Raw genomic sequence first — 27,870 nt, forward strand, 5'->3', positions numbered from 1 at the left:
TCCTACGTCCTCAAGTACAGATGCAAAACTAAATGGCTTGCTCAGACCATTTACAAAAAAAGCAAACTGGCCTGTGACTGTGCAACAGCGGCTCGGACTCGGTCCTGCATGGCGGAGGCATGGAGGTACTGGATGGGAGAGTTCTTCTGACTCGTCATTACCATCACCTGCAGGTCCTGCTCTTCTGTGACCACCTGACCCTCCAGCTGCAGACCACGGGAAATCAGGACCTGGAGGAACAAATGGTGTTAAACAACCATCAGTGTTTCCTCAATTCCACATGAAGGTTTCTTTATAAAAGGACAATAAGTGTGTCTTAGGAGCTTTGATTGTTACAAAGTAAACAAATGTGGATGGAGAGTCACAGCAGATCAACCTCTTTCATTCGGTGGATCATCTTACCCTGGCTCGTGGGTCCTGGCCCCGCTGATGTTGATGTTGTTGTTGTCGCTCTGCCGCCCTCAGCAGCTGGTAGAGCTCCCGGGTCTCAGCCTCCCAGTAAAGGAGTTCAGCCAGGCGACTGTCCAGACCCAACACACTATGCTGCAGCTCTATACACACCTGTTCTGCCTCAAACAGGGTCTGCATCACCTGGTGACATGTAGGGAACAGATGGTAATCACTGAACTTGCAGTACATACTGTGCATTCACTAATGGTGGCTGCCAGTGACTATTGAGGGACAAAATGTGATAAACAGGGGAACAAAATATAACAACATGAATGCTCATGAACTCAGCTGTATAAAGGAAGTCTTAAAAAGAAAGAAATCATTCGTACTTGAGGTACAGCAAGCTTCAGTTTCTCTAACTGATCCCCTGAGCATTCTCGGGAGGGACCCAGAGCCTCCACATCCGCTTCTTTGATTTTTCTCATTATGAACTGAAGGAAAAAAAGCAAACAGTCAATTCCAGAGAGGTGTATCTCGTCATTTAAAGTGACATTTTTATAAAATGACAATGTTCGGGCCAGACTGTTGTTGCACATATAATCATTACATTCTCTTATCAAAAGGTCTTACTTAGATCTAACTTAGATCATTGGCCAACATTTGTCATTTTAGGATTATTGAAAAAAGTTCTGCTGCACTTGTTTGGCAGGACGTTTTTACTAACTTAATCTTTCAATAAAATCAATATTTTAAGTCGTATAATATGTTTCAAAGGTAAATGGCTGTGTGGTGAGCAAGACAACAGACTTGTGTAGCGTTTTCCTAATGCTCTGAAACTGTCCATGTGATATTTATCTGCTCATTGCTGGGTGACAGTCAGACGTTAAGACAGTTATTACTTAAGAACAGCTATGACTCTACTCTACCGTGCCACGGGTGTATCTAACCATCCATTAGTCCTACCTGTATTCTTTTTCTGTAGGTGCGTAAGGGACCTGCCATGGCCTCCAGAGGCTCTTTGAAAATGAGAGTGGCCTCTTTGATTAGAGCTTGGAGGTCCTGGGATCTGGTCTGGACGTCAGCACTGGGCTCAGCCCCGCTGACCTGGAACCAGGACAAACAAGTAAAGCTGTTAAGTATCAGGTAAATTACAAGTCAAGTGCAATAATCAGACAAACAACAGAAGCTGACAATGAAAACTGATAACTTACTTTTAGAAGACAAGCCAATACAAAGTGTTTGGAGTTTTGAAGATAGAACTATTTTAAATATTGTTTTTTATATAGCATTTTAAAGGAATACTTCACCCACAAAATTACCATTTGTTTATCAATTCGTCACTCTGTGCTACTTTGAATTCTAGAAGAAAACGTAGTTTTTTCTTGCATGCCACGAGGCTGAACAACTAACTGAAGTAAATGGGGGCTACGTCTAACAACAGTAGAACTACAACAAACCACCTGTTTACAAGCTCTCACTCAACTCGTGCAGTATAATTCAAGTCTCATGTATCCAGTTGAATGTTAACTGCTTCACAAACACATCTTTAATAAAACCTTATTGTCTAAAACACTACAGACTCGTCAGGACGATTGGTGCACCTATGCAAGTGCAAGGCCGTTTATTTGAAAGTGTTTTAAATAGTCAGGTTTTAGTGAAGATGATGCGTTTTTCACCGACAATTAACTGAGGTATTTAGAACACCTGTCCAATATGCAACTGGAGAAATCAAACAAGCTGTTTGATAATGCTCCTTAATCCCAGACTATAAAAGCCTTATACTCATAATTGCAGACAAACAAAGAGTAAAGGTGGAGTTCAACTTTCAAACTTGAAGCCAACCCTTAGTGTCACAGCGTGGGAATATTTACAACAATGTGAGAATCATAGATTCAATTCCAAAGGTCTGACACTAAGTCACCAAAATCCCTGCTGTCACTTGGCAGCATGAAGACAGAGAAGAAACTAGGCCACCATGTTTTACCAACAAGCCACTGGCCCTGATAAAGAAATGTCCCTGCAGAAATAAATAGATGATGGTATGGAAGATGCTTTATCAAACATATCATCTGCAGTACTTCTGTGTTAGAGAAATAAACTGATTCATCAAACGGCAAGAAATGAATTGACAACAAAGCATCGGCTGTTTCTCACCGACCAGGTTCTCCTTGTTCTGTAACTTACAAACGCGTTTCTCTTGACGAACTCGGCCCAGTGCATGTTGAGTCTGCGCAGCTCCTCTGCCAGGCTCCTGCTGGTCTGAGGGTCTGTGGACTCGATCAGGAAGTTACCCATCTCGTTCAGGTGGGCCTGCCGGGAGCCCCACTCAGCCGACGACTCAGAGGTCACCTTAACAGAAAACATCAATAGAGCAATATTAAATCAACACAGAGCACCGTTATTGAAGTGTGCGGAAAAACATGTGTGTCTGCAAGAGAAAAGCAATTTGATGTATATATTTTGTGAATTATTTTAGCAGACTTCTTAGTCGACATTTGCACAAATATTTCTACAAATGCAGAGCTGCTCTGGAGGAAGGAATAAGCCACTGGCTAGTCTTTTAAACGTGGTTCTCCTTCTACTAACTAAACAATACATCATTTCTTATACTCGTGTGTTCATTTCACCTCTGGTCTGTGGCCATGGCTGTGTGTTGCAGAGCCCTGCTCCAGCCAAGCCTGCAGGGAGCTGAGGCAGTCGCTGTAAGAGTCCCAGGCCGACAGGACGCGTCCCATGGCGCTCTTGGTTTTGGTCACGTCTTGCAAAACCACGGCGGTGTCCTCGTCCAGCTGCTTCACATGCTGACTGACGTGCTGGTAGTCTGCAGCTGAGGAGCAACAGGAACAAACTCAGTCAATCCAGAAATGAATCCACGAACCGGCCGGATCACCGAAGTAAAAACTTACCGAGGGCAGATTTGCTTGAATATTTCTCAGAAACCTGCTTCAGTTTATGAAGAGCTGCTTCCAGCAAAGACGGCAGCTCCTGTGTGTTTACCAGAACCTGTTTTTAGAAAATACAGTTAAAGTCCATAGCAGCCATATTGCCATGCTCATTACACAGCAGAAAGAACATCACTGGATGACGAGGTAAAAAACTGAGGGATGAGCTCTGCTATTCTTAGACCTTTGTCTTTAGCGGGGCAAAAGCATTGCTGGTTGTAAGTCTGTATTGTCAGATTTGTAGCATAATTTAGTGTTGCTAATGTTATCTGTATCATGTTTAGTATTTTTCTAGCATTAGGATACTATCTATCTATCTATTTAATAAATCACCGAGCTGTGTGAGGGGGATAATATTCACACTCACAAATAATGAGAAAAAAAACTTGGATTTTCTCTGAGAATCAAGAGAATCAAAGCTCATCATCACACCACAGACGCCACAGTTAGCTGCACGGTAACATGAGCCGCAGAGTGCAACATATGTTAATAATATTAGTATTTATTTATGTTCGTAAAAGAAGACAGAAAGAACAATGTGTACATGTATCTTTCAGGACCTTCCATTCCAGGATCATTGGAAGTTTATTTATCTGAATATTACTATGAATTCTTTTTTTTTTTTTAACCTGCAATGGCCCTCATACGCTGTCATAACTATCACACAAAATCAAAAACATAAATTATGTAAAGCACCCTCGTACCACTTTCTCCAAACCACGCCCAATAAAAAAAAATAATTTCCTCAGATGCCAAATCGACTCACATCACATTCTTGCAGCAACACCCTGACAGCCTCCGGGGAGATGTACGGCCTCTTCCAGACCCGCAGCTTGGTCCTTATCTGCCCCAACAGATCCAACACGGTGTGGCGCTGCTCGCAGTACTCCAGCTTGATCCCATGGTATTTAGCCGTCACTCTCACGCTGGTGAACCTGGTGAAGACGGCAACAAAATGAGAAACTAACAACACACAACTTGAAATCATTTGTTTAATGTTGTAAATGTCAATCTTCAACTTCAGTTTGCTTCTCTGATATATATACGATTACACATGTACACAGATAAATGAGCGCGCTGTCCTTCTGGGAAAGTACCCTCACCTCCTCTTCAGTTCGTCCATCTTGTCAGCAGGAACCATCATGTTTCCATCCTCATCCAAGTTCTGGAAGGACTGGAAGGACTGGAAGGTCTTCACATGCTGCGGCATCTCCTCCAGGCAGACCTACGGCAACATTGAACAGTGAGCACTTTCACAACGCATGATTAAGTGTAAATATAATACAGAATCATCACGGCTGCTCATCAAGGTCTATATTTAACAGGAGGTTAGGGCATCCAAATTATCCCCAAAACACATATGTGCCAGTTTGTATGATTCTGTTTCCCACCTTTCCTGAGCAGAGAATTAACAAATGAACACTCAGAATAAAGGGGCTATTCTGCAGAGGTTATTAATATCTTAAATGTTGAGAACTCTGCCTGAGGAATCTGCGCTTACTAAGCCAGTATTACTGTTTATTTCACTTCCTAAAGTCGTGAAGTTTCAGCGGGTGGATGCGGTAAATATCTATTCACTTTGAGGAGCTCCTGTTTCTCCCTGGCGTCGTCAGCGGCTCGGCCGTGGTCCTGCGGGTCGCCCTCCTCCTCGGCCAGAGCCTTCTCCGTTTTCAGCAGCCAGCGAGCCACCGTGTCCAAGGGGGCCGGGAGACTCGTGTCTAACTCCACTTTGTATTCACGGAGCTTAATGGGAGAAAAAGATGCACATTTCATTACAACTAAACTCTCTCTCTCAATGTCTTTCAAATTAAAATGCATACAGAAACAAGTAGAGCGGTACATAAATACTAACGTCTGTTTCGTTGCATACATACAGTAAAGGCATACAATAGGGATCATGGCTCATATTATGTTTATATATTCATCTGAAAAGAATTAGACTGTATAGTGCTGCACATACGATATTGGAAATATTCAACTATTTAACCAATTAAACCGCATTAAAAAGGTCAAATGTACCAATGTGAAGGTGTTTAAAGATTTGTATGGGACATGAAGTGTGAGTGACACGGACCTTTTCAGTGAGGGAGTCCCACGCCTCTCTGAGAGCTCGCTGCTCTTCGCTCAGTTTCGAGGTTCGTCTCATCGCCGTCAACAACGGCATGATGGGACGCCGCTGCTCGTTGAAGGACACCAGAAAGCTCTGAAACACCTGAGGGATGGAAAATGGCAGCAAAAATGAAATGTTTGAAAATTTCAAGGATCATTTTGTCTTTGCAGGACGTTTATGACACACAACATTCAGCAGGATATCGTTCAGATTTGATGGGAATAGAGGAACAGGTAAATATGGCATCATGGTAAAATCATGATGAGGCAATTAATAACTGAAAGATAAGATAAGATAGAACTTTATTTATCCCGAGGGAAATTATTTCATCAAGTTTAGAATACAAGAATAACAAAAAAAAATAGAATCAAAACATAAACATATATGAACTATAGAATAACAATTATTAGTAAGTAAAAAGTCAAAAATTCAACTAATATAGAAAAAGTAAACTACAACAACAAAGATTAACTACAAGAGTAAAAATATATATTTTCGGCAACTGTACCATCAGCAGTGAGAAAGACCATCATGCAGTGATACTTAGAAATGCTCCGATGTGTCGGATAGGAAACCTACGTGGTATCTCTCCGAGTAGCTCTCTCCCTCGGTGGAGTCCCATCCCTCCAGCAGCTCCTCGTAGGCCTGAACCAGCCAGCATGTCACTTCCTGTGCCTTTCGAGCGGGCGTCGCCTGGAAAAGTGGACAAAAGTAAAATGTTATTGACCAAAGACGAATGAACTATTCCAGGCTAAATTTAGTTGTTGATTTCTTAAAACATTTATTAGTCAGGATGAGTGATATTTAGTTGGATTTTGGGTGCTTTCACCAGCCAAAAAAATGATACATTGTTGCATTTTAGTTCAGGTCCAGGTTCTGCTCACACTGATGAACCAAGAGGAGCAACATGAATTTATTCGGACTGTCAGGTAACTCGCTGAGTGGACAATTTTGGTAATTATCATACCGCATCAGGACCCACGTGACTGTGACATGCACCACGGTTACCAATTGATTAGCATAAACAGGGTATATATACAGGGCCTTTTACAGATCAATTATAAGGTCGCTTCCTCAACAGATTTCACGATCACGATCAGATGTAATTATTAGTTATATTATTGCTTTTGAAATTACGCTAAATTCCCATCTGCTATCATGAGAGTTTGGTGGTTGCTTTGCTTTCAAACCACAAACGAACCGTACGAGTCCGCTCGGGAGCGGGCCGAGACCGACCTTTTCTAGTGGGCTCAGTATGGTTGGGTGGTCCGCACCGGGGCTCGACTGACAGCTTTCCCACTGACCCAAAGCAAACGTACTAACCGGGGAAACGGAAATGAGTTTGTTTTGTGTGAAAGCATCTTTAGCTTTCCAGATAACTTTACTTTTTATCTGCACACAGAAGAACGACAGCTAAACATTGTCCGATTGAACAGGTGAAAAAGACACGAACATGGCTCCACACATCTGTGTGATTTAACTGTAACTTTGTTTGTTTATTTACATCCCATACCAGTAGAAGGAGCTGTAACCAACGAAAGTCAAAACAGGTGGCAACCAAACAATGTCTGGAGATAAAGAGCTGTTCTCCTCTGCCTAGAGCTCAGATACAAGTGTTCGAGTTTTAGAAACAAGTTTCTATTTACTAAGCAACACACCTAAAGAGCGGAGCATAAAAGCTTTCCCACAAGGCATTAACACCAGAGTACCAAGCCCAGACAGAGGTTTGATTTGGCAACCAGGTTGTTGTTTTTTTATCTCTCATAAGAACACAGAAACATAAGGTCGGTGGAATGAAGGAATAGCTGCGCTGTGTTCAGCTCATGGGAGGCAGAGAAACACACCCTCGCTGTGGCTTTGGGTCGCCTCCCAGAAAACAGGGCAAACTAGTTCAATTGTGCACGATCAGTCGTGCTCTTAACCACAGAAATGACTTGAAGGTAATCTCGGCTCTTAGCGACAGACTTTTTCAGAAAAGTAGCTGCAGCGCCGTCCCAATAGATAAAACACTTTCCCTGGCGGGTATTTACGAGACATAATCGTCAGCAATGAAATCTAAAGTTATTTGCGGGTGCTACGAGGGTTTTGGTGTGGCTGATTTACGTTGAACCCAGAGGTTCTCCACAGCAATGGATGAACAGAAAGACCTCAGCAGTGACAGGGGGGGTGTCTCTGACGGAGATACAGTAGATTCAGACTGGTTGTGTTGTTACTTATTGTTTATTCATGCATTTATACATTTCTTTATCTGTTCTTTACTGTTAATGTACAGTTATTTACTGAGGTAGCCTCACGTGTGGCTAAATCTATTGCGAGGTTCTGTGCTTGGAAGGTAAGTAGGTGGATGAAAGGTGAGAAATGAAACAAAGGCGGATCTGGACTGTCAGGTTTACCTGTCGCAGAGGTGAAGCAGAAATAGCAGGAGTGTAGTGAACAGGCAGGTTGACAGGAGAGGGACTTTTAGGAAGAGTCAGGTATTGTGTCTAAGGGGGAAAGGGAAGGAAAAAAGGAGAGGAGAGAGGAGGAAACAGTAAACAAAAGGATGCCAAGAAAATAGAGAAATCCCAAAGAAAAAGTGACGCTAGAAAGACGGTGGCAGAGATACATGAAGGGCAATATACCAAGCTGGCACTTCCTAATATTATAATATATGAAATACAACTGGAGTGTCTCATGAGTAGAGAGAAGCTGAGCAGGAGTGGAGTCAGTTAAGAACATACTGTAAACTACTCTCCTGCTGGTTTGTATCTGTTCCTGTTAAACGTGTGAGGGAACATCTGCACAGGCTGCATGTATCCATCTTTATTCCCAAATATTGATTTTGGCATGTATGCAATAAAAGCCATACTAAGCATTACATTTAGTCATTTGAAGGTAAAAAACATCTAGATATGACAGTCAAACAGGACGTTTGTATATCTCAGTTACATTTAAATTGAAATGCTGTTTCCTGCTAAATGTTGCCTGATTTTAATCTTGATGTCTGGACTTCTCTTGATCTACCAATCAAATCAAATCAATGCCGAGTGAGCAGAGCCGGTTTAGACAGCACTCCGCTGCACCCTAGTTGTTGACACTGCAGACGTTTGTCCTAAACTGTCACAGCTCTGTCACTTCTATCCACCTTTCACTCACCTAATTAGTTCATTCAGTGCACCTGCCAGTCACACTCACCTCATCAGCTCATCACTCTCACCTGCTCACTCTGCCTCTTCACTATTTAAAACCCTGCCTCACACACACTCACTGCCAGATCGTTCTTTGCATTCATGCTCAACTTTCCCGCACTCTCCCATGGACTGATTCCCTGTTGCCGACCCTGCCTGTCCCGGACTACCTCGCCTTGCCTCTGCCCTGGTAACTTACTCACTCAGCCCTTCTGTCCTTGACCACGAGAAACCTGTCTGATTCTTCCAGAGAATGTTCTGCCTGTCGTGTGTTGCAAATAAAGAACTCAAATCATACCAGTCCTGGTGTTGTCGTACTGCTCCTGGGTCCTAACTACACCCGTTACATAAACTGCCTGAGCTGGTTGTCAGAACTAGAAAAGTAACAAGTAAAAGTCTCCTGCTAGCATTGCTGCAGTGTAAAATGTTGCCCTGCTGTATGGTGCTTGTCTAAAAAACAAAAGAGTGATACAGACCTGCATCTCTTCCTCTGGCACCGGCAGGTCTTTGGAGTACTGCAGGAACTGAGCCACATAGGTCATGATGGACTTCTCATCGGGGTCTCGAACGTCCACATCTGCATCCACATCACATTCCTCCATGATCAGTCCTCACACTACTCTCACAAGTTTGGACTTCTGCAGCAGCTGGAGTTTAACACTGGAAGTATGCGTAGCTTTTGTCTTACAAAAAATCCAGCTGATAAAAATCTGCAAACGAATTAGCAGGCGGAGTGAAACAACTGGGTTTTATACGAGTCTGAAGGAAACACAGCGAGCGAGTCAGCAGACTGTCAGATCGTCATCCCACTCGCCCTCAGGCTCGCTGGGCACGGCTCCGTCACAATACTCAGCTACACTCATACAAAGACTCTCATGGCACCACAACTGCTGCTGCGCAACTATGTCGGTGACAAATCTGGTGAATAATATCTGGGCGTGGGGGGGTGGAGAGGTAAACAAAAGACTGAAACAAAGCTTTGTTGTTAGCAGAAGCGAGTGTGACTGTAGTGAACTGACTGTGGCTAATAAATCATGAATTAAACAAAGTGAAACACGTGGACAATATGTGGGAATCTTTGTCGTGTTACTCATATTTCTGCATCAGCCTCAACTTGACAAATAAAAACAATTTAGAGAAATTGCATATTGTTATATTTTGGTTGCCTAAAAATAACAAGCCTCAATGTAAAATTGGTTGTTGTAGTTCTAGTTATTGGACTAATAACTAGAACTAACTTCATTAATAAACCGACAAGAACAACAACGCAGAGCTAGTTCACATAGCGTATGATATCCCTACAGGAACTTATATCTTGCAGGTCTGGTGAGAGAGAGCTTCACTTCACATCCTCGAACGTGCATATAATATTTTACTGTGATATTTCCTGAGTGCAGTGAAGCTGAACTACTCACCATCGGGATCCAGCAGTCTGGGGATCCTCAGCTCTCTCTCGGCGATGCGGAAGGCCTCCTCCAGGTTCTGCCTGTTGCTTCTGGTCCTGGCTTTGGACAGATCCACCAGGTCGGGCCGCAGAGCATGCTGGATCGCCAGGAAGACCACTCCGCTCCTCCAGCTAGCTTTGAAGTCTTTCACGTTTATCGAACAGCCAGCTCTGAGGGAAGCAGATCACTTTGTTATATTATCATACAGGTGATTCATGTTGCACATGCTGCCTGTCAGAGGGTCTGTTTTGATAGATAAATAATTTTTAGGTATGCATGTATCAACATATCCATATAGTCCTTACAGAGCTTAATGGCCTTTGAAAAGGCTATTTTCAAAACTACGTTCCGGACTTCTTAACAGAAAAACATGTAAGAAGGGATTTTACATATAATACATGTACAAATATGTATTTCTTTGGTAGGCAGCGTCTGAACAACCACAGCTCAGCCCTGATCATGTTTTGGTCTTTAGCCCAGACGAGAGGGTTCCCCGTGTGAGGATCCATCACTTCTTACATCCCATATTGGCCCACAACAGAAGAGTTGCACCAATTACAGGTTTCTCAAGGCTTTGACAAGTCAATATATCCATGTCACCCAAAATAAACCCGACAACACATTTAGTGTACCAGACGTACCAGTGTTCATTAATACCAGCTCAGCTGACCCGGTGCTTACTTGTGGCACTGTTCTCGGACCCAGAGCAGCAGGGCCTTCTTGGCAGAAACCCTAAAACGGTTGTGTAGCGGTGAGCCTCTGGGAGGAACAGGACTGCTGCCGGCCGAGCGGCTCGACAGGGTGGAGTGCGAATCCAGACTGGCCAGGGACTCCATGGAGGACTGACGGGAATTGAACGAGAGGCTGCTGGCCAGCTCCTCGATCTAAGGAAACCACCAACATACAGTTTCTATTTAAGTAAGAGTTTAAAAGATGTAAAACAACAGAACAATACTGCACAAAACAACAAGCAAGATAAGGGAAGGGAAAACATCTCTAATGCAGAAAATAAGATTAACATCCCATGCTTAATTGCAGCATTGCAATTGGTTTCCTTGCTTCAATAATCTGGTTTGATCTTCGGTTGATTTCCCCCCAGGAAATCTTCTCAGATTTCATTAAAAAGGATAAGTGGACATCTCTGAAGGCTTTTTTAATGCTGACGGTTTATCTCGGTGAGTTGAGAAGATCAGAATGATCAAAGTGGAAAATCAACGAGAAACACAAAAGACAAGAAGGAGAGAGATAATCTATAAGAAGGTATATTAATCTCACATGATACTGCAGAATGATTGTCCATATGAGGCCCAGGATGATGGACGGTTTCCCATCAATAATGTCCGGAATGTTTATGTTGACTAGTTTGATCTGGAGAGAAGACAGAACACCTTTTCAAACTTGCACAAAGCCCCAATTGATACACGAGGAATGACTGCGTTGTGGTTGTATCATCCCTCTGGTTTATTGTCAGTAGGAGACTTCTCATATATGGTCTCTGATGACGTTTGTCCGACAGCGTGTTTGCGCGTCACTTACCGATTTCTTCTTCAGAAAGGAGAGGGCTTTCTCGATGTTGCTCCTGTGCTGAAACATTCCCCTGCCTCTCTCCCGACTCTGCGAGACACAAAGCGAGAGTCAGTCGGCCGGTTCACTAAAGCGGTCGGCTGTATTTTGGAAAGCTCGTGTAGTGTTTAGTGAAGAACTCACGAGGCACTGGCCGCTCATCACCTCCAGCAGGTCCAACAGTTTGGAGCCGTCACGGAAATCATTGAACAGATCCACGACCATACACGGCGGCCTCCGCTGTCACAGCACACACATTTTATATTCATATTCATGTTGACATGTGCAGATAAACAACTGATAAGAGAGCTGATGCCAAAGCTGCAGAACAGAAAGTTAGTAGACATGTTCTTTACATTTTTTATAAAACAAGCCATGCTTGAAAGAATTTGATAACCAAAAAAAACATGAAAACTTTCCCATCGCACTCATTGAAATATGCATCAAAATTGATGAATGAAGACATTTTTCTGCACCATCTGTTGCGACCTTGAATGCTTCAAGCTTGAGCTAACGGATGACTCGCTCCTTGTGACATCCAATTAAAATCAGTTAGATATTAAAGCACGTGTCGGTCAACTTCAAAACAAGGCTGTTTGTTGATTTCTGAGAAAATTTGATTTTTGGCGATGGTTCATCTTCTCCTGATATAGATGATTATTGTAGATTTACAAGTGGACTGAAACACAATAATAGAATCGCTCTCTGCCCTGATGCTACACCAATCATGACAGCACCGAATGACACGCTGAGGACAAACTATTTGGTTCCAAGAGAAGATTACAACAACAAAAAACAAGATGATGGTAGGAATGATGGAGGGAACACTGAAGAAAGTTCACTAAATCTGTACACTGTCAGCATTTATGCCAATAAGTAACACGCTGCAGCACAGAACTGCCAAAGATATGTTTAAAGTACTTGAGTTACAGTGTTGCCGTGATGTACTGGTCCACCAGAGAGCACTTGCATATTTATATTTCACATCTAAAATATCCTGCACAGTACATATATAGATCCCATTCTTCAATAACCATATTTAATCTTTTAAAAACATGTTTGTTAAAGATATCATCAGATAATAACTTCACTTTTTACCAGAGGGGACATTGTGTATGCAGTAGTTGCAATGCAAAGTAAATAATGAACAGAGTCATGTGTTTATGGTAAAAGAAACATTTGGGTGAGAAATTGCAATTAAACATCCCTCTCAAATATGACTCCGGGCATCAGCCTCACACAAAGCAGTCGTCTGTCAGGATGTGTGGTTTTTACTGTCAGATTACCGTCAGAGACATTCAACGATCTCATGTTCACTTTCTGTCTTGTTATGTTGGGATATCAAGCAGTTAAGAAGAGCCCAAAACAATCCAGAAGAGCAGCACACCTCTTATTTCTCCTTCCTGATGTTTGGTCCTTTCATCTGCAAATCATCTTAAATGTGAACCTATAGATGAGCTTCATTAACCTCCTCACATACTAATGGTCCCATAGCCTGTAACCTTTGCTCACTAACACGGCGACTGAGGACTCAAAGTGGACATGGAGCATTATGGAAAGAACACTATTCACATGTGACACAAGGTACTATTTCAATCTGAGCTCTAATGTGAACAACCACCAAAGGATGATCGATTATCTCCACCATTCATTCATCGTTCCAATATTTCCGATGTGAGCCCAGAGCTGGGTGGACGTGCGGTGGGTGGACGAGGGGGTGTGGTTGGTTGGTTGGTTGGTGGGGGGAGGGGGGGAGGCTGCTGGCCGTCTGTTGCTGTCTGTCTGTGTGCTGTGAACCTTGCTCCTCTTGCTCCTCTTGCTATATTTATGTACACGCTTCCCCACCTCCAACCCAACCCGACTGTCCTCCAGTGTTTGGCTCACAGCTGACCGGCAGCGTGAGGCGGAGAGAGAGCCGACGGTCTGCTGCTGACTCGTGTGAAGAGGTAGTGTGAGAAAAAACGTTGGACTTTACTGTAAAACACGAGCTGGGAAAAAGCCCCTCTAATGGTAATAAAAGGATGTGGTCGCGTTTTCACACGATTTGATATCGCATGCAGAGCATCGCAAATCTTATTGATTTATTCAATCCTCCTTAGAACCTTTCAGAAGAATTTGGTATAGTTAGCTCACAGAAGTATTTTAGAGGTAGCCTGAGGGGAAAATTCCCAAAAAGGATTTTGTAGTCGCTTAACCTGCACAAATAACGAAGAAACGTGTACATCTCAAAACACCCACAAACGGTGAAATGAACCCCAAACTGTGCAGCCAAGCCAGTAGCGTCTCGGTGCTCCTGTTCTGTTCACACATACTTTCTATGCAGACATTCGGTGTAAAATCTGCCCATTATGCAAATGAGCCTCATCGCACAAACAGTCCAAAGATCAGCGCTCATCTCCACATGCAGTTACAGTGAAACTATGGGCATCTTCAGAGATTTTCCCGTTAATTAAACAAAAAAATAACAATTACAAAAGGATGAAAATATGACAATGTAAAGAAGGATTTTTTCTAAATAAACAAACTGAGCTGCAAATTGCTGTAAGGGAGAATATTCTTAATATTTCGTGCATAAAATGTTTGTTTGTCTGTATGTGAGACCTTAACGACCCGATTCCCCTCCAGACATTATCAAATTGCATCCATATTACATACAAAAGAATTTAAACCAAATTTACAAACAAAGATCATTGATTGCAAACATACTTTTCAAGTTAATTTTCATGATATATTATTTTATAAGTATGTGTGACTGAAATGTACCGGTTGTAAAAGCATATTTACAAAGAGAGGCTTAAATAGTGGCAGATGCAGCATCATTTGAAGCACTTCACTTCTCCCTGGGGCGAGTTATTGAAGCAATGCATATTTAAAAAAACATGTTTAAACAAGCTATACGCTGTAACTGAAAACAGACTAACAATGAAAGAGTCCAACCTGCTTATATAAAGGACCGGTAAGATTAAAAGAGTAAGCTTTGAGACACGGCTCACCTTTGCCAGCTGAGCGTTGACCCAGTTGGTGAAGGTCTTCCTCTGAATCTGTTCTTGTTCCACTGTTGAAGAAGAACAAACACACAACGTCAAGTTTCATTTCTATCGTCACGTCGTGCACATTTAGGTATTACAGTCGTGGATTATTTATATTGAGTGCAGCTGTAGAGTGGTCCCAAGTCCCTAGATTGCTAGTATTATGAGCAACAATGTGTGTGCTGTTTATCTCACTGAACCTAATACCACAATATGCCGAATGTGATGTGGTTCGTGTAAACATCACTGTCTGTTTAGATATTCTGAATTAGACCTCACACCAAATGGAGAATTTTCCGATTAAGACGTGTTGGATGTGCCGATATTACTCAGGTTGTAGGAGCACTCTTTGGACGTGTTTTCAGCTCATTCTCTATGTATATGGGTATCAACAGGTGCTTTGTTTACGAGCAACTCTGTGCGTTGAACACAAAACAACCAGACAATAGTTTGTAAAGCTGGAGTAGAGATGCATGTCCAGAAGAAGACTCCTACTGTTAAACATCATGAAGGACTTGGATATCAACAGGTTCTTGGATATGAACAAATATCTCAACGCCGACCTTTAAGCGAAGGTGTTTGAAGGAATGAAAGAGGGAGGCTGAGTTCACACGGTCCAAGTCCTCCATCTTTTGACGCAAAGAAGCAAAAATGGCACGAGCAGCTGAAGCCGTTCCACTTTTCAATATTTGTACGTAATAATTAACGCGTTAGCATCGACCCGTCAAACACAGACGATAATGACGTCGGCGTCGGATTCACTGGTGATGAAGATGATATGAATATGCACAGCTGCATGTAAACGGGAATATTAGTGGAATATTCATGTTCATTAGTCATGTAAACATTTTAGTAGGAATATATTTTGAAATGTTTGGCGCATGTAAACCTCACTGTCGACTGTAACTCAAATGTAAAAGAATGTATTCCATGTAACTCTTAAACATGGTTCCTCTGAAGTCTAGTTATAGGAGACCAAAACAAAATGAAAGCTGAAGGCCTCAAAATAGTTCAGTACAATCACAAAGGTATCACAGCGCTCACCATGCATCATGGAAGTTATCGCAGTGTGCCAAACTATTAAACATCAGGCAGTCAAAGAGGTCTGTACACCTATTGAGGAACGATCCCGGTGTTTACAGCCCTGATCACTTTGCCCTTTAAAGGAGGGTTGTTACAGCAGCAAACACCCACAGGCTAATCACAAGCGGAGGCATGTGGTCTGCATGTTGCCTGAACAAGCAGAGAGCCTCAATACAATACTGACAATAAGCCGCAGAAAATAATTCAGCACAAAAACAGCTGTAAGCATCTTAAGGGGGGGGGGGTTAAAGTGGTATTTGTTTTTTAATAAGTTGATGTCAGCTTGCATACTTTTCTGACATACACACATTACCATTTAAAGCCCTTAAAAATAGATTTTAAATATAACTGGAATGCAGTTTGACATAGAGAAGCTGCACATATACTGACTTCAACTTCCCTGCAAGTACATACATTAGAATAAGACATTTCAGACATGTATTAAGGCGTGTACATCGCTGGTTTGTTTCTTGGCCATTCTCTATTTATTTTGTAAATTTAACGGTCTGCCTTCAATGGGTGGAGAGAGAGACAGGGGGGGAACTAATCTCACATACTGCTGCACCAGGTGCTTGTTGATGGCTGCATGCTCGAGGACGTCTTGTGGTTGCAGTGACTCACACCCCTTTATTGCCTGTTTGATTCTGCCATTGATTGATTACCGACTGCCTCACTCACTACTCTCAACAGGATTCCAGCTGGTGATGGCATCAAGTGAGACACCGTGCTCATTTTTATTGTTTTGCACGGTGTGTTTTGCTAACAGCTAATGGAACTACATACACAGCTGGGTGTATTGCTGCCACACAGCCGCTACTCTCTGGCCAGAGACAGTTATCACATTCCTTTTTATCCGACATCAACCTCAAGTCCTGGTCACGACCGTACGACAGAACCAGTGCAGACGCCTGAACACAATGACAGAGTATCTGTTGTGCGAGACGAGCGAGTGAAAAACAAGCCTGACACACATGTAGTCTAGACTGAGGGTGAGACAATTATGGGTTGTAAACATTACAGCAGTGGTCATTGCAGACACACCTGGCGGAGATCCACATAAAAAAGAAGACTTTACTGACTTGTGATTTATTTGCTAATAAAAAAAGTGCCAAACGGACACATCACGGTTCTGAGGAGAACTTATTTTCCAAAGCATCCCACTGTATGATGAGGCAGAATGTCTATTCTAGATGGATATCTTATGTTTGACAAACAGTAGGCCTACTTGTCAAACTTTCACTTCTTAGGTTTTGTGTATCGCTGTAGAAGTCCCACGAGGGTGAACATTTCAGATGCTGATAATAATTTCCATCATAGTAGTGTGCCTTTAAACCAAGTCCTACAGTTAGTTTTGTAACAAAAAGTCACAACCATAGAGACGAATAAAAGAACTCACCCATGATGGGATCACTCATGTCGATTCAGCAGGGAATGTTTCCAGGTAAACAAACTCTGGAGGATATCAATTTAAACCAAACTTCTCTCATCTATCTGACTCTAAACGTTGCAGATCCATGAAGGAAAACAGTTATGAAATTAGTTTGAGAATAACTCCAGTCTAACGAGCAAACAGTCCACATTTCAAGCCTGCAGGGATGCAGGTGAGATCAGCTGGGGCACACCTCTTTCAAATGTCACTCATAAAGGATTCAGGCCTGCTGAAACAAGACCTGCAACAAGCTATTCCTCCTGCAGCCTCCTGGGTAATCTATGCTTCATGAGCTGCACAATGCTGTGACAATGTGGATATCTCACCTGAAATAACCCAAAGATACTGCTAACCTAATGTGACCCGCTAAACTAGTAACTAGGAATCGGGAAAATCAGAGATGATGTGATGTTAAGGTGGAGGGGTGTGTGTAAGCTGTGTCACAATAAGCATTGTGATTTGATTATATTTTTATATTTTATGAAGGTCAAATTAAAATGCATAGTTTCAATGACCAGGAATGTTTGGATATCAACACGGCAGATCACAACCAGGCGGTAACCTCCGGTTCTGCCGAGTGAAGCCAATGCTTCATGTGTTAAAGCTGCATTCTCTCTAGTGTCCACCAGGGGGCGACTCCTCTGGTTGTATAGAAGTCTATGAGAAAATGACTCTACTTCTCTCTTGATTTATTACCTCAGTAAACATTGTAAACATGAGTTTATGGTCTCAATCTCTAGTTTCAAGTCTTCTTCAACACAGCATGATGTTCATTTAGTACATTATTGTTCATTTAGAGTCAAACAGACCATAAAGCAGGGTATGCTTTAGGGGCGGGGCTACACTGTGATTGACAGGTCTCTACCAGAGACGTATACTCTAGACGCGTCTCTACGTCACTCCTCCTGAGTCCTAATATTGTCACTTCTGTTCATTGATTGCAAAAAAAACCAACATGGCGACGACCGTAATCCAAGATGGCGACACCGAACTCAAGGCTTCAAAACAGCAGTCCACAATCCAATGAGGGACGTCACGATGACTACGTCCACTTCTTACATACAGTCTGTGATCACAACACATCATGGGGTAGACACAAACGTGTTTTACCGTGTTAGCTAACATTCCCTCAGATGCGGTGACGCAAAATGGATCAGTTGTGCGCCAGTAAAAGCTGCAAATGTTGTCATGTTATGTTTTGTTTCTCATATATTTGGGAATGTGTTCCTCTGAGTTGTTTTTTATCACCCAGAAATTGGCCTTGACCTTTGACCTCCTAACTCTAATCAGTTCATCCTTCGGTCCAAGTGCATGTTTGTTCAATTCCTCATCATGAGATATCGTGTTCCTGAGTAGACCAGACGAACAAACTGAAAACATTAGCTCAAGCTTTAAAAAGAGCTTTTTTAAAGTTATAATCTTGAAGCTCTCCGCTTCGTTCTCTTTGGCAGCATGTGGTGTGTTTTTTTTGGATCTCACTTCCTCACTGTGCACCGCTTGCGATTCTTCCTGAGAAGGTCGCCACAGACACCCAGTTCGTATTACTGCAAATACAAAGGCCTTCTTCAACGGGCCACAGGTTCAAACACCATTGTGTGACCTCATTCGGCGATAGATAGTGAGCTATAGTGAAAAGTGCTACAATGATGATGGCGATGATGAATAATATTATTGTTGGAGTGGTTTCACTTGATAACAATCTGGAGTCAGAAAAGTCTCCATAAAACATCTGGTTTGTTCCCTATAAGGCCCCACGTAGCAATGACGCACACAACCGTCTCAATCCTTCAATCCGCTTTGACACATTATCATTTTATGAGCATTACATTATAAAACCACATTGCATGTACTCTGGAGAATTCTTCCTCACCCTTCTGATACAAACCCTCTTTATTGACATTCTTGCATCATTACCACTTTAAATACCGTCCAGACAATACTTCCCCAGTCTGTTTTAACAAGCTGGTTTGTCGTGGAGGAGTTAGGCCAACGTCATCCATTCTCCACAGTGTGCCAGCTGGGAGTAAACAAACTTTACAAGGCTTTAATAAGAAAAAAACAAATAAATAAAAACACTGTTTTAAATGTGTAGAGGAAAGAGTCATGTGCCCTCTTATAAAACTGCTTGACCTCAGGCATCCATTGGTACCGACCAGGTCACGATACCTTGCCGGGGAGGAGGCAGAACAACGCTCCAAAGTTAAGCTCCATCTTTGCGAGGGAACAAAATGGAAATGGGTTCTATGGTCCCCACGAGTCTCCTCTTTACAGATATGTTTGTGAAAACACCATGCAGTCTTTTTGCATGCAGTATAAAAATGTTATTTTTGCCTACTCTCAACGGTGTATTTGAATATTTCACAGAAAAAGTACAGCTGAGGCAGATGAGAATGTCATCAGTTTTACAGGTTTTTAGTCATAAATCAAAGTAGAGCTAGATTAATAAATCATTTGAATTTATTGCTTTTGATCTTTTTTTATTATACGTTTTGTTTATTTAAACATAAGGAAGAAATGTGCATCAAAGTTCTCCAGAGCCTCAGGTGACGTCTGACCAACAGTAACCTGAAGGTTTTCAATTTACAATGACACAAAACTGAGAAAAGCAACAAAGTTTGATATTTGGAATTCGATAATTACATTGAACAGTAAATCATTAAACTGTAAATCGTCAAAATCGATTAAGTTTCACCATTAATCAATTCGTAACAACAAATATTGCTGGATTTTGAGATGAAATGCTAAATCTTACAGATAAAGTGACACACCCGTTAAACCCAGCCTGTAATATGGAGAACTGATGATTGTGCAGGCAGGAGAACAGGATCAAATGACCGGCACAGCTTCGCTTCAAATGTTCAAAACCACCCTGGGAAGCAGCGAGTTAGTGAGCGAGAGACGTGTCTCCTCCCCCCCCTCCTGCTGCTCCGTCCCTCCGGAGGGCTCTTTGTAAAATGACTCATGTCTCTCTGAGAGCAGCGGCTCAGTTTCTGCACATTAAAGCGAGCATGACCTCAAAGAAAAAAGGGACAAAAGTGAAACAGGACGCGTCTCACTCTGCTGAGTGAGACGCGTAACGGCTTCATAGTTATTATGCTGCCACGGTAACCATGATAAGACATTGAAATCATAGACACGGAGCTTTTCTTTTTTTGCAGTTGCATGACCTCAGCCTTCTCCGGGGCGAGCAGAGACCAGAAGACAATGAGCCTTCACTCAGTTCAGCACCAAAAGCACCACAGTCCCCATAACAACTCAAGCTCAAGTATTCAAAGCACAGAGAACAATACAGAAACTAAAAGAGTGATGTTAAAGTACTGAACCACGGTAAGAACCGATCAGAAACGCCGTGCTGTTGTCTGTACTGTAGTGTGGAGAGACTGACCCTGCAGCAGCATGTGGACGTTGTCGATGTCCAGGGGGATGGTCCCCCTCTCCACCAGATCATCTCTGCAGTAGAAGTCTGACGACATGCTTTCTCATCCACAGCCTCCCGGCAGCATGGCACCACTCTGACAGGAAGAGATAGAAGTCAGTGTTACTGCAGTCCAGCGCAGCTTAAAGAGTGACGCGTAACGTCAACCTCTCATTAAAGGTGTGATGACACCGTGTTGAACAACTCTGGCTCTTAAAGCGGACTTCCTGTCCAAAAGAAATGCCACCTATCGATTCAATCTCTGCTACTCAATCAAGAGGATCACAAACGATATATTCGTTTGTATTTATCTCAAAATTAGAATCACTTGATTTAATTACGGTGGCATTGTTGCCATAATCACGATAGCAGACTTCAATAACACTCAGTAAAAACAGGACTAATGACAGGTACACCATCATGAAAATAACTTCAGAGCTTTCAGACTAAGTCAGATCAACAATACGCACAAACAAAATCACATTTTGATGTATAGTCATGACGTCTGCACCATTTGAGACGTTGCATTTAAAAGCATGCATGAAACAATAAAACAGTAAATGATCATAGATAGAACAGTATAGATTTGAAAAATGTTTGCAATGTTGCAAAGACAGAATTTCCCAAAATATTGTGAAAATGCAACCAGTATCATCCCAGGATATTCTGCATGACTTACAAACAATGCACAACAATATGTAGCATTTGTCTCAGACCAATCAGTGTCATTTAAAACATATGGAGCACTGATTGCATGAACCTTCTTTAAATCAGTCAGATCTGTGATTGGCCGACAGAGTAGACCAATCTAAAGACGTTTCATTGTTATTTTATTGTTTATTTAACAGGGACGATGCACAAGACATGTAATCACATCATCATCACCATCATAACACTCATGGAAAACCTCCTGGATTAGCAGTTTATAATCTTCTGCACCCACAAACAGGCCACAGATAACTGTTTATCAAACACACATGCAGCCACGTGCCAGGATGTAAACTGCTTTTGTTGAAAAAGTCTAAAAGTGCTTTATACAAGGCAACAAAAGGGTCAAGACCATTGCACGGTTAACAAACACGGACCACACAAAGGAAAGGACAAAGACCAACAAGTTTAACAGTTGCATCGTTAAAGACAAAGAAAGACCTTTTTCAACAAAGCAGCAGAAAACACTTCTAAGATACAGTTTTGGGCGAGTTCATCATCTTTTCTGGAGCAATGAGAGATATTCTGACAGTTTCGTCTGAGTGCTGGATGAAGGGTGCTGCACTGTGCTTCCTCCTGTTCCGTCTTGCCCTGCCATATGAATAAGTGAACTGAGAATAATGCGTGACATTTAGACATCTTTCTAAATCCGCCTGCCTAAACAAATCACAGAGTGAAAGAAGATAAAGGCGCCTTTGATTTGACCAGAAAGTCTTTTTTTCCTGCTGATCAGAAACATGACTGACAGTTCAGGAGGACGGACAGGTGAGCGAGGCTAAAATAAAACAGCACTAGGCCTCACTCATATGTCAGAGCAAATGTCAGAGCAGGCCAGAAGGTAGCGGCTGGTTTTGTTTTAACCTGCATGTACTGCCAGAGGGGCGGGATCGCATCCAAGCAAACAAATCAGTGATGTTGTATTAGCTTCCTGATGCCTCACGCCCTGTAGCATCGGACAAGTGCAAAGCTGTTTATTCAAGTGCAGCACTCTTTGCTCGGGGAAGACAAATGTGGGGCCATGAAAGGTCAAAGCTTTATGTTATATCATCAGCTCAGACATAATGAAGTGTTTTAAAAACTGAAAAGGCTCAAGAAGATTTGTCTACATGTTGTATAATTCTAATCAGACCTTTTTTGTCTGCATCTGGATTCAGAAGTGCATTCAAATACAGGTTTAGACAGTGATGGGATGTGTGCGATTATTCAACGCGGTGCAGAAGTAAATATCAGTTGTCATTTACAATATGATCAAACGTATTAAGAGATCGTGCCAATCATGACCTCCCTGGCAGAGGTAATGGTAGAATCCCACACACTATACAACACAACAACATCAACGGTACGGCCTGTCTGCACAGTCAAGGACACTGCAGGCAAAGTTAAGTCTTTCAGTTTAGACTCAGACCACTTTGCTGACACACTGTGTAAAGAAAGGCTGCTGCAGAACCCGGGGCCACAACGGAGAGCTCAGTCACTCTGAGTCCTGAGCATTGAGTGAGGAAGAGCCAGTAACACAGCATGGTGCCAAGAGTTCATAAATATAAGTTTTATCGCAGAGAATCAGATGAGTGATCAGCAAAACCTTGAACTTGAAAATAAGAAACGATATTACACAAACAAGACCCGACAAGATGACTAATGTCAGCCACATAGAGCATTCTGGTTGGTCTGTGTTCCTATAACTGGCTTTAAATAACACTGTCCCCTCATCAATTACATTCCTGTAAAACTATAATAAGATGAAAGAGATCGTTTGCAAAACAGATAAAATATTTCAAATTACTGGCAAGCAACTAAAGTACTTAATAATGTAAAATTACATAATTTGATTAGCCTCATGGTCACAATACATCTGTAGTTCAAGTGCCCTAAAACAAAAGCACAAGGTTTGACCGAGGTTAGTCCCGTGCTGCTGCTCAACCTCTACACAAGAGTCCTGCAGAAGAAACATGCGCAGGAAGTGGACGACCGCCCTCCGACATTAATGCACGCACGCGGACACGCGTATTGTGTATGTGGGGGTGAAACCGCTATAGCACGCCATTTGAGCTATCCCAAGGCTTCATGTCAGCTGCTGACAGAGAGACCGGGCTGGGGGGGCGGGGTGAGAGAGAGAGAGTGGACAAGGGAGAGAGTAAGAGAGGGAGGGAGGTAAGGAGAGAAGGAAAAAAGTCCAAGTAAGGCCGTAGTGGGTCACACTTTTCTTTTCAATTCAATTTTGTCATCCGATCACGCCAAGAAACGTTAACTGTCAAGTGCGTGCGCTCCGAGATCAGATCTCCATTAAATTGGGATCCTGTTGAATTACTGCTGATGAAAACAAACTTTCCTGATTTTGCAGCTTCAGAATAAGAGCTTTAAAAAAAAAACTGGGTGACTTTTATTGTGAAGAATTTATGGGGAGTGAAATGCACTTCTCCACCGTTTAACAGAAATATGAACAAACACTATCAGATCAGACAGGTCACATTGAAGCGTCAAGTGTGGACACACGCATGCGGACACAGCTGAGTTACGATCTGACGTTACTGATCACATAAGTCACGTTGACAAGAGTGCAACAACAAGACCCACCGAGAGCCACGAATGGGCAACTGTCACGGGACTCTAGGTCTTCGCTTACTGAGCAGGACACCTTGTAGTTTGTAATGTTTTGCTGCATTTATCTGATAATGTCAGACTAACTAGAATAACAAGAACATTACGAGTACGAGACAGAATGAAGAGCAAGGGACCGAAACAGAGAGCGAGCCCGTGACTAAGTTACAAGTCTCTCCTGTCAGCTCTAATTGTAGCAACAAGGCAGAGGGCAGAACACATGGCACACACCGTTGTGGAAAAAGCACAGGGAGGGGGACGTCATGAGACCACGACACCAGCAGTAAATGCTTTTCAAATACATATTCATGCATGTATGCATCCAGCTGAGGTGCACACGTTACTGTTGTTTACAGCACTAGCCTGTGGGGAGGTTGGAGGAGGAGAAAAGAGAGCGATGCATTCAATCAATGTCCACACCTCAAAGCTCCGCTAGTCAGCTGATTTAACAGTCCAGATCACCTAACAGCAGGTTTACAAGAGCTACATGTGTCATTGTATGTTTGTTATGTAGAATAAAGACCCAGACCCAAAGACATTACGAAGCTCCTCCAACACATGTACCACCCATCCCTCAACATCCCAATCCTCACATGAATTCCCCTCTTGGAGCAGTAACGAATGAAATGGAAGTAAGACGGAATTGAGTGAAGCTGATTGAGTGCAACTAAACTGACACAATCCAGAACTGATCTGAAGTACTCTGGACGAACGCTGTGACATCCAGAAGTTTGTAGAGCCGATATAAACAAACACCGGTGGAAACCACATCCAACACATTCCCCTGCAGCTTCAGGTTTGACAACGACAACAACTTCCTCCACCGCTGGTTCCTTCCTTCTCAATATCAATGTCATGACTCACTTTGCTACAACAACAACAACTCTCTCCATCGCTCACCGGTTCTCTCATAATTATTTCCAGCAGGTCTTTGTCTGAGCTTGGGCAATAAATCAACAGCGTGTGTGTTGCTGAACCTGTCACACAGAGTGTTCCCAGACACACCCTGGAAGACGTGATAACAGTGAAAAAGGGGGAGAGGCCATCTCTGCTTTCACTTCACTGTAAATGCAACACAGACGTGAGTGTTGTCCTTTTAAACGTGCATGATATCTGGACATCATCATGAGGTCACTGAGATATATCTGGGTGAGCTTTACCCAAACAAACATTTATCTTCAGAAAGAAACAAGCATCAGGGAAATGAAATAGCAACAAAGACGCTCTTAAGATAGAGACTCTATGCTTTGTGCCGTTTCTCACCCTATCTTTGGACGGATTCTTATAGTTTTGCACAAGAAAAGCAGCTAACAATGTGAAGTCACATGCAGAAAGGCAGCTGTTAGTCATGGTCCCTATCCAGCCTTTCCAGAATGGTCTTGATCCACACCTTCTGGCCAGCAGCCTGGTGCTCCAACCTTTGGGCTGGGATATGTATGCCACCAATCAAACCAGGTCACACCACCATGCATAGCAGGCTGCGTGTCTAATCCAGTGTGCTTAGCAGAATGCTTGTCAGGTCACAGTTACCATCTGCACAGGTGGGTTGGGCTTGGTGGGGAAGCATGCATTAACAGGCCTATAACACAATCTTTGTTCACAGAGATGAAGACACATGAAGACAGAACACTAAACAAAGATCTGTAGTGAGGCTTCGGCATCGGAATCATTTTTCCACCAGAAAGCAACGGTTACACAAACACTGAAACCCTTAGAAATCTGAAAAATAATGGACATGAGCTACAGACAAGATCATCCATGTGATTACTCTCCTCTATCTTACACTGAAGTGACTGTGAAGGATCTGAGACGGAGGATCCACAGTGTGGACTACTGTCGTGGTACAACGAGCCCTGCATCTTAAGAAGTGTAGCACGGTGGCATGATAATCACTCTTTGTAGTTTAAAATCAGCACCATGACGTCTCTGAGTAAAGAAGCCTGAAAGCCAAACAAAGGAACTCTCAGTCACTATTAGAGATGTGATTCTCAGTTCCTCAAATAATAGCCCATCACGTCTCTACATCCCCATCAAAGCACTCCTCATGAAACAAAGTGGGGAGCAAGTGATTGTGTGTTGAATGAGGGGTGACGCTATAAAACGCCCTTTTAATTAGATTGAGAATGTAATTAAATAATCTATTAGTACATGATATGACATTAACGTCTCGTTCTTTCTACTACCTCTGACCCTATCACTGCTTTATATTATCAAGTGTACAAAGTGCCTCCCCTATGACTGCAGGAATGTGAGATAGCATCGCTGTTATGAAGCTGTCAGGAGACAGAAATAGCAGCAGGGGACACGTGTGTGTACGGCTGCTTTCAGATCAGTTCAGTTGAGCCGTGTAATGAGTCCTTGAGGAAGAACAGAGGACTTTTTTTAACAACGCACGCAACAAGCGGCTGCCCTGCAGGTTTAACGAGACTGTAATGAGGAATCAGTCTTTGGAAAAACAAACAGGGCAGAAGGGAACACGAGGGGGGATCACATCATAATACAGCAGGACTGTGTAACCCTTCACAGTCAAGAGCCAATGCACGCTTTACTACTGCATGTATTGTTTGTTGGTGTTAAAGTAAATAAAAAAACATTTAAAGAGTGACCTGTACTTACATGCAGCAGTGAATGAAAGATGCAGCGGAGATGCAGGTCCGGCCAGTAATGATTCCCAATGTGGAGGAACAGATTCTGCTCTGTAGTAGTTGGTGGAGATGAAACCTGAAGCGCAGTTTGACAGATCTGCAGTCTGCAGAGCTCCAGAGGCCGGGCCGGACTGTTACCGGAGAAGCCGGAGCCATACCGGTGCCGAGCACAGAAAAAAAAGCTCACTGGTAGACTAAATATAGAAACCAGTCAGGGTTCAACACACACAAGCCCCCCCACCCAGTGTGGCACTGGTGGCTGTCACCCGAGCTAACAGTGCAGCCTCAACAAGTGCAAGTGTGACCCGAAGTTTAATGTCAGCTGAGCTGACTCTGAAACAAATGTCAGACCTGGGAACCTGAATGCAACTTTGTTCTTCTCTCGTTCATTCAGAAGATTGAAACAGAATATAAACTTAAGAGAAGAGACAGAAAAGCGTCTGATTGAGTAAAAATGTTGTTTAATAAAAAGGCTAAAAAATCTGAAATAGAACAATGAAAAATATAAGAACAATATGAAAATAAAGTAAAAGGAAAAATCAATTCAAGCTCTATTAATTAGTACAATCTTGCACCTTTTCAATTAATGTATTTAATTAACAATATAACCGAAATTCTTTCTTGAATGTTAAATAATTAAGCAAAGTACCAAACTAGATATGTTTCCTCAGACGCTCTTGAAAAGAATGCAAGATTTGTCAAAAAGATGAATAAGAAATAAGGGCGTCCGCAGTGTGTAGATTAAAACTAAAACAAGCATAACATTCAACATAAAACAAGAACAATCAACTCATTAGGAGCAAAGTGATCACAAAGTATGCAACGAAGCAAGAACTGATTAAACTCCTGCAACATGTGAAATGCGTCACATGGTGCAGTCCTCAAAGGTCACAGGTGAGTATCAGTACTACTGGTGAGCACCAGAGGTCAGCACAGCATCACCATACTGCTGAGCCGTCTGCAGGATGTCTCCGTGTTTTAGTCTTTATTTATACCAGTGGCGGCTGGCCAATAGAGGGCCATGGGGCCTGGCCCCACCTTGAGCCACACAAAAAAAATTATAATAATCATAAATTATACAAATTGTTAATATTTGTGTTTTTGAACTATGGAATGTACCCAGTAATATGTGTAAAATATATGCTTTTCAACCCGATCACAAAGAGACACAAGACGTCTTCAAAGAGATACAAAACAACTACAAAAAGACACAACATTACTACAAAGAGACACAAGACGACTACCAAAAGTTGCAAAACAGCCACAGACAAAAAATAACGAAAAACTCCCCAAAAAAATAACAAAGAGACACAACAAGACAACAAAGAGACACAAGACAACAAAGA

At 42.4% G+C, this 27,870-nt stretch overlaps 1 protein-coding gene across 1 annotated transcript in view; it reads right to left on the reverse strand.

Moving 5' to 3' along the window:
• Window positions 1–26,905, reverse strand: part of LOC116397596 (nesprin-2-like) — a gene marked incomplete at its 3' end in the record, with an annotated part of 47,416 nt that extends 20,511 nt beyond the window's left edge. Inside the window, exons 1-22 of the mRNA XM_031873165.1 lie at window positions 26,496–26,905; window positions 20,544–20,670; window positions 14,611–14,672; window positions 11,762–11,857; window positions 11,591–11,668; window positions 11,330–11,422; window positions 10,736–10,938; window positions 10,025–10,224; window positions 9,086–9,186; window positions 7,836–7,925; window positions 6,022–6,135; window positions 5,407–5,544; window positions 4,911–5,075; window positions 4,436–4,557; window positions 4,099–4,267; window positions 3,297–3,393; window positions 3,018–3,217; window positions 2,575–2,739; window positions 1,354–1,494; window positions 780–881; window positions 403–591; window positions 72–230 (exon numbers count right to left, since the gene is read on the reverse strand). Coding sequence (XP_031729025.1) covers window positions 72–230; window positions 403–591; window positions 780–881; window positions 1,354–1,494; window positions 2,575–2,739; window positions 3,018–3,217; window positions 3,297–3,393; window positions 4,099–4,267; window positions 4,436–4,557; window positions 4,911–5,075; window positions 5,407–5,544; window positions 6,022–6,135; window positions 7,836–7,925; window positions 9,086–9,186; window positions 10,025–10,224; window positions 10,736–10,938; window positions 11,330–11,422; window positions 11,591–11,668; window positions 11,762–11,857; window positions 14,611–14,672; window positions 20,544–20,631 — 2,772 coding nt within the window. The remainder of the gene's footprint in view (window positions 1–71; window positions 231–402; window positions 592–779; window positions 882–1,353; window positions 1,495–2,574; window positions 2,740–3,017; window positions 3,218–3,296; window positions 3,394–4,098; window positions 4,268–4,435; window positions 4,558–4,910; window positions 5,076–5,406; window positions 5,545–6,021; window positions 6,136–7,835; window positions 7,926–9,085; window positions 9,187–10,024; window positions 10,225–10,735; window positions 10,939–11,329; window positions 11,423–11,590; window positions 11,669–11,761; window positions 11,858–14,610; window positions 14,673–20,543; window positions 20,671–26,495) is intronic.
• Window positions 26,906–27,870: the final 965 nt, after the last annotated feature.

Source organism: Anarrhichthys ocellatus, unplaced genomic scaffold (assembly GCF_004355925.1).
Source record: "Anarrhichthys ocellatus isolate YVR2014 unplaced genomic scaffold, GSC_Weel_1.0 scaffold69, whole genome shotgun sequence".
NCBI lineage: Eukaryota > Metazoa > Chordata > Actinopteri > Perciformes > Anarhichadidae > Anarrhichthys > Anarrhichthys ocellatus.